At 43.4% G+C, this 6,677-nt stretch overlaps 1 protein-coding gene across 2 annotated transcripts; it reads left to right on the plus strand.

Moving 5' to 3' along the window:
- Positions 1 to 1,512: 1,512 nt before the first annotated feature.
- On the plus strand, positions 1,513 to 6,677 carry LOC102026290 (chromosome unknown open reading frame, human C1orf53). Of its 2 annotated transcripts, XM_005375123.2 has the most exons (3): positions 1,827 to 2,120; positions 5,207 to 5,308; positions 6,534 to 6,677. In XM_005375123.2, exons 1-3 carry the CDS (start codon positions 1,857 to 1,859, stop codon positions 6,603 to 6,605), a joined length of 438 nt encoding a protein of 145 aa, XP_005375180.1. In that variant the 5' UTR covers positions 1,827 to 1,856; the 3' UTR covers positions 6,606 to 6,677. The 2 variants fall into 2 exon arrangements, with proteins under 2 accessions (XP_013377352.1, XP_005375180.1); XM_013521898.1 differs by lacking the exon at positions 6,534 to 6,677 and having other exon boundaries at positions 1,513 to 2,173; positions 5,207 to 5,279.

Consider the following 6,677-nt stretch of genomic DNA (forward strand, 5'->3'; position numbering starts at 1 on the left):
TTTCTTAAATTTTAAAATAGTGATAGCTGCCTGCCAAGTTGTGAATGTGGTACAGAGAGGGGTCTACCCCTCCCCCAGTTTGCCCCAAGGCTTGCATCTTACATCTCACATACTTACACTACAACATGGAAAACGGTAATTTGACACTGAGACAATGCATGTGTAGTTTTGTGATATCACATGTAAATTTAAATTTCTGTATCTAACATGATCAAGATACACAACTATTACTTTACTACAAAGATCTCCTTTGTTTGGTCCCTTTCTAGTCACTTCCACATTCTCATTCCCAAGTTTGCACTCTTCCTAGATGATATGGCGCTCATTTTCTACTGAAATCTCCTGTCTGTTCCATTTCTGTAAAGCACAGTCCCCATCCTTGGGTGCAACAGCCTTCCAGTGGACTCATCCTCAGTTTCAAAAATAGTGCAGTAAACTGAAACTTGTGAAATTACTTCCTCTGAAGTATGGTGGGGAAGTGGGGTCGACTTGTGAATTCTTTTTTACCTGATTCTTCATTTTTGGTGATTTCAACTTTTGTGTCATCTTTCCATAGCTTTCCCTAAATTCTCTCCTTAGAGTACCAGATTTAAACTGTTACAAGATTAACAGTCTTCAGTTCTTAACTTACTATTAAAAAAAAAAATTTTGCAAAATAGGAATCCAATATATCGAGATTTCCAATGGACCAGTGGGGTTGTTTCACGAGAAAATGAAAGCGTGATACGTGTTACATGGTGAAGGAAGGTCCTATGAAAAGCATTCCGATGACCTATGGTGGCTTAGTCACTCTGCCGTTCAACTGAAGGCTCTGCTTTTGCCCTCACGGATCAATTCCCGCTTTCAGTTCTTCCTGTGGAAGAACACAGGCCTCCTCCTCATAAGACCTAGATTGGGGGCTGAGGGTGGCCGTGCTGTTAATTTAATCCTAACACCCAGAAATTACTTCTTGGGTTTGTGCTACTTTTCTCAAATTCAAGGTTTTGGAGGCATCAGGGTAACTTTCATCTTGCAGACAGGTAATACAACTTTAGTTTGGATCCTGCAAAAACTCAGCAACATGAAAACCTTTGTATTCAGTGTGCATTTTGTTCGGGCTTTCAAGCTGGGATGGGCCAGTCAAGCTATGAAGGCTGTGCTTTCCAACTCTGTTCCTAAAACATACTCTCCACAAACACTCAGCGTTTTCTGCATAGGCCCAAGGTGGTCAGTAAGACATCCCACTTTCTACGATTTTAACAGTGGAGGCGATTATGATCTAGTCTAGTACGACATGCGAAAAGAACGTCCACCTTCATTTCAAGAAAAGAATAGCGTAGGATTAGGTACAGAGACAGGGAATCAGAAAGTTGTTCCTGCGGCCAGCCTCATCCGTGGCCTTAATCCATTTATGCCAAAGACTTTATTATTTTTTTTAAATTTACATGAAATTTAGATAACTAAAAAGATTCAAGAAATAATCTGAGAACACATTTATGTTCCACTGCTACGGGCTTTCCAACAACGGATCACTAGGCATTGCAGAGTTAACAGACCATTTTAAACCGAAAGTGGTGGTTTCGGTGGAAAACAGCTGTTTTCCCTGCACGGTGAGAGGCTGAGGCAGGAGGGTCGCAAACTGGAACCATACCTGGGCTATTTAGCGACTTAATCAGACGCTGTCTCAAAAATAAAAAGTGAAAAGGGGCTGGAGTCGTGGCTCCGTGCTAAGGTCGGAGGTGCCAAGACATAGACACACGCACACACAGAATATTCTATTTCCGCACAGGGCCTGGCAGTGGAGGCTGCGGGATCGAGCCCCGAGCCCCGGGCCCCGAGAGCTCGCGTCCCGCCCCGCCTCCCACACGGCGGCGGCCATGGCGGCCGGGCGGATCCGGGCGCTGGCGGGCGCCGCGCTCCACGGGCGCGCTCCCTCCGCCCAGCTGCCACGTCCTCTCCGCGTCGCCATGGGGTCCCGACAGCAGCAGGGCTTAACCCTCGGCGGGGCCTCCGAGGGAGGGCGCGGCGGCTCCACGCCTGGGCCGCAGGACGCGCCCCAGAGCCTGGGGAGACGCCCGGCGAGCGAGGGGTTAACGGCGGCGGAGCGGCGCATCTTGGAGCTGCACGAGACGGCCTGCGCGGTGAGACTTCCTAGGGCCCCGGCCACCACGGCCGCTCGCTGTGCGCCTGCGCGGTGAGGCTCCCGGACCGCTCCGCCCACCACGGTCGCTCCCTGTGCGCCTGCGCGGTGAGGCTCCCGGCCCTCCCGGCCCACCGCGGCCGCTCGGTGTGCGCCTGCGTCTGCGGCCCCGGGCCAGTCCCGCAGAGGGGGCGGGAAGCGGCCGGGTTCCGCGGGGGCTTGGGCTCCTGCTCCCCAGGACCTTAGTTCTGGAGACTTGGCCACGGTGTCGCGCTGGGCAAACGGCTGACTGTGTGTCTGTCTCGAGTGAGGGTGGGGCTCGTTTTCTGATCACCTGGTCGTAGTGTGGACCCTGCCACCAAGCGCACTCCCGCGTTTGTGTGTGTGTGTGTGAGCGCGCGCGCGCGTGTGAGTGACGGGGCGGGGGTGGAACTGAACAATTGATGGAGGTGGAAGAACTTGGAAGACTTAGTGCTGTACAAATATCTTGTACCTGCATTATCACTTAAACACTTTGGTCTCCAGTGATTTTTAGAATGAAAAAGAAAAAGAGGACAAATTCGTTTTAAATGTTGTTCTGGCGATCTGGTTCTTCCTGCACTCCGAGGGAGCAGAGCACACTGTAGTCAGGAGCCTCGTCTTAGGCTTTGGAGCTATGTTTTCTTGTGTTCTGTGGATCTGGCAGTCCCCAGCAGCATCTAAACTCAGCGTCCCCAACACTTAAACGACTTGAGTTTGAAGGTAGCATATATACATTTTTATAACCTTTATGAAAGAAACAATGATAAAAGGAGAAACAGTTCTATAATAAGATGGATAAATAATATGAAATGAATCTATTTAGTGATCTGCATAGGCACGTGACCAGGGCTTGATAGGACTAGTATTATATGGAGTCACTTCTGAAGAAAGCCTGGGAGGTTGCCCAGAATGGACTGTTTATATTTTTATTGATGATTAGAAGACCAGATAATCCAATCTCTGGCCCATTCAAGTGTGAAACAATAAAATTTCATCGGAACAACTGGCAACTTTCTATTTTTTTTCCTCCCCTGATACTGGGGGCTGAATCCAGGGCCTTCCTACTCACTGAGCTACATCTTTAGCGCCCCCCCCCCTTTTAATTTTGAGACAGGGTCTCCCTCTAAGTGGTTAAGTTGCCTAGACCGGACTCAAACTTGCATTCCTCTTGCTTCAGCTTTCCAGAGTGCTGGGTTTTTACTCCATGGCGCTACACCAGGCTTGATCTTGTTTATACGCTTCCTTGAAAAATAGTACGTGTAATTTGTTGCCACATTTAACCATATAAAAATGGTGACTATAAGCCAAAAGTTTGTTTTTAGAGCAAACACCAGCAGCATGTAAAAACAGGTTCAATCGGCAGGAAGAAAGAAATGAACTTTTTCTTACCCAGGAAATCCACAGTTGTTTCATCAGTGTGAGTGTCAGAGGTTAAATGACTTCCACGAGATCATAAGTGCACGCAGAGAGAAGCTAGTGGTTCCTGTTCAGCAAACCGGAGCTTCCTTCTTCTACACCTCGAGGTAGAGAGCTCCCTTAACTTTTCTTCCTGCTCTGATGGGCATCCCTGAATGGCTTGCCCTCCAGTCCAGCTATCAACACTTACGGATCTCTGTTGCCACCATTGTGTGGGACTCCTTTGCTGAGGACCAAATGCATTTGCATGAGCAGCCAACAAGCTCACAAAAAAAAAAAAAAAAAAAAAAAAAAAAAAAAGGCAATGTTGAAGAGGGACACGCATGCGCACGAGCAGGATGTTAGGTTGGGGAGATAACTGCCTTCCTAATCACCCAGAAACTGTGACAAGTGAAAGAGGGCTGCTATGACGCTCTCAGTGTTTTGTTTCCCTCCCAAGTTTCGAAACACGGACTTTATAAATAAAGGAGTGAAGGTCCTCTAAAGTGGTGTGTAGTGTGCTCAGTCCTGGGTAAGCTGTTTCTGTGGTCCCAGTGGGCTTGGGAGGGTTCGGCAACCAGCCTTGGAGGCTTGCTGGGTTCCTGCTTCCTTGGTCTAGCTTTGCTGAGATGCCTTAGCTGGAACCTGGACCTGAACTTTGATCCTTACCGGTCCTTCCTTTTTTTTTTTTTTTTTTATGCACAAAATACAGTTGATATCCAGCCATTAAATAAGACGTTGATCTACTGAAGAAGTTTTTCATGACTCATTTAAAAGCATGTCAGCATACACGCTAGTTTAATGTGTACTTTATTGAAAGGTACTATATAAGCGCATATGGTAAAAACGTTATTTTTTTTTAAAGGCCAGGGGAAAGTTCCACTACAGAATTTCAAGAATAAGTAATATCACTGAAATTTCTCAGGTCCACAGAAGTTATTTACTTTTACCTTCACCCAAAGTATTTGGAATGCTTGTTTAAAAAAAAACCATGTGTGAATGTAGGTAGAACAATGCTTCCTTGATTACAGTGATACACTAGAAGTTGCTTTTGATGAAGCTTTGAGGAAGCAGTAATTCTTAATACGTTAAAACCACTTTTTTTACTTAAAAGAAAATTTAAAACACTCTAGAAAAAAAGGAAAATAGTGTGAAACATGCAATAGAGTAACATCATGAAGGTAAAGAAAAGTTCAATAATGGCAAAAGTAATACTCTATGAGGACGGTTGGTTTTGATTAGCACCTTTTCTGTAAGTTTAAATCATTATCCACATATTTTCAGAACTGAAATTGCAACTGCAACTTCTGAGTGAAAGTTCATTTTCAGCCTCTTAAGCTCTTAAAATCACTTAAATCACCTGTTATTGAGCTTGCTACCTAGAAACTGAATGAAAAATATCAGGGCAGTCACTAATAGTTACTGGGTATAGAGGGGTTCTTGTTTTTCCATCAACTTTTCATTTTCCCAACTTGTATATTTTCTCCTGTAGTCACATAAAGTTGAATCATAGTATATGTTGGAATGCATTCAATCTTTCATTGAAAATGCCACTAAAATTGATGGGAAGAAGTTTAATTTCTTTACAATGTTTTACAGCACTTCAGGAGTAGAAATTGTGTTGAGATAGGATGAACGCTGAGATGAATGAATTATCCTTTCACCCTTTAGGCCGGCCAGTTCAACTATGTGGACCCAGCTACTGGTTTCATGGTCCTCACCAGGCTGGCCCACTTGAAGAGGGGCGCCTGCTGTGGCTCCGCCTGCAGACACGTGAGTAACAGTTTGCCTTGTAACAGCAGTTTGCGGTGCTTCTATAACTTCATAAAGACCTGTTATTTGAACAACAAGTCAAATAAAAAAGCTAAATAGACCTGGAGTGCACTTTTCACAAGCTACTTCAGCCAAGGACAATGAAGTCCTTAGTACCAACATAGGACCTTTAAAGTTAATGGAATTTGGTAATGTTTCATTGTAAGCATCAGTCCCTAAACATGCTGCCACTAGTAATTCACGGGAGCTCTTTATTACAAGAAAACTTTTCATGAGGTTCCAAATAAGTCATGTTCACTGGGCAAGTACAAAGAAGGCAGGAAAAGAAATCAAGGATGTGGCAAACTAGTTGCCAAGAAGCATTTTCTTCATTATTAACTAAATAAATAGAAATTGGCCCAGCATTAAGAGGTAAGAGGTGGGTTGCCTTCAAATGATACATGTTTCTTCCTTTCTTTCCCTTCCTTCCTATCCCCTCCAGTCCCCTTCCCCTCTCTGTCTCTCTCTCCCTCCCTCCCCTTCCCTCTCTCTAGCATTTTTTCTAGTTCTTTATGTTTAAAACATCTATGAAGCTAAATTTCCCCAAATTTAGTACTATACATTTCCTAATATTTTTATATTGATAGATAATATCTCTATTTTACTGCTTAAGATAAACTAGTTCCTCCTTCCTATGTTGGGAGCAAAGAAATATGAATGAGTTTTTTGCTATTAAAAAACATAGCATGAAGGTAAATTGCTATAGGGTTAAGATTATAAACCAATAACCTGTTTACAGAACATTTTATTTGTTGCAAAAAAGTATTACTTCCTTTAACTGAACGGCTTCTTAATTAAAGGATAGACACTAAGTGTATGTATTTACTGTAGCCTTATTGAAAACTTCAACCTTCACTTTTATGTATGGTCCTGCTTGTGGTATTAATGCTGTTTTTAATCAAATACATAACAGCTTTGTGTAAATTGAGGACTTGGGATGTTCTAAGTGGATATTTGACAGTGAAGTTCTTAAAGTTGGAAGGATGCTTTTAGGAAATGTTTCTTGAACCCTAATTAGGACCATTTGCTGAAAGTTGCCATTCTTCTCTTCTTGGTCTGCAGCACTTGATAAAGCAAATGATGTATATGATGTTCTCAGCAGTCTCTTTTTTCACTTGCAAAGAAGTGCGTTTTTTAAGATGATTGTTCAGTAATTTAATAATTATACGTTTTATTTCTTCTGCAGTGTCCATATGGTCAAGTCAATGTTAAAGATCCAGCTAAAAAGAAGCAATTCAATTCACATTTTTATGTTTGACCATGAGCCTTGATTGAGAAATGATCTCTGATTGAACTTGTACTTAAAAATAAATGTCTAATTCAGAATTGC

Source organism: Chinchilla lanigera, unplaced genomic scaffold, assembly GCF_000276665.1.
Source record: "Chinchilla lanigera isolate Chin_1 unplaced genomic scaffold, ChiLan1.0 scaffold00005, whole genome shotgun sequence".
Classification (NCBI taxonomy): Eukaryota; Metazoa; Chordata; class Mammalia; order Rodentia; family Chinchillidae; genus Chinchilla; species Chinchilla lanigera.

What these genes read in the sequence shown, in the direction of transcription:
- LOC102026290 (XM_005375123.2), top strand. Translation starts at nt 1,857, where the DNA reads ATGGCGGCCGGGCGGATCCGGGCGCTGGCGGGCGCCGCGCTCCACGGG. An exon ending in TGCACGAGACGGCCTGCGCG is followed by an intron (nt 2,121 to 5,206) that starts GTGAGACTTCCT and finishes TTCACCCTTTAG; the next exon opens with GCCGGCCAGTTCAACTATGT. An exon ending in GTGGCTCCGCCTGCAGACAC is followed by an intron (nt 5,309 to 6,533) that starts GTGAGTAACAGT and finishes TTTCTTCTGCAG; the next exon opens with TGTCCATATGGTCAAGTCAA.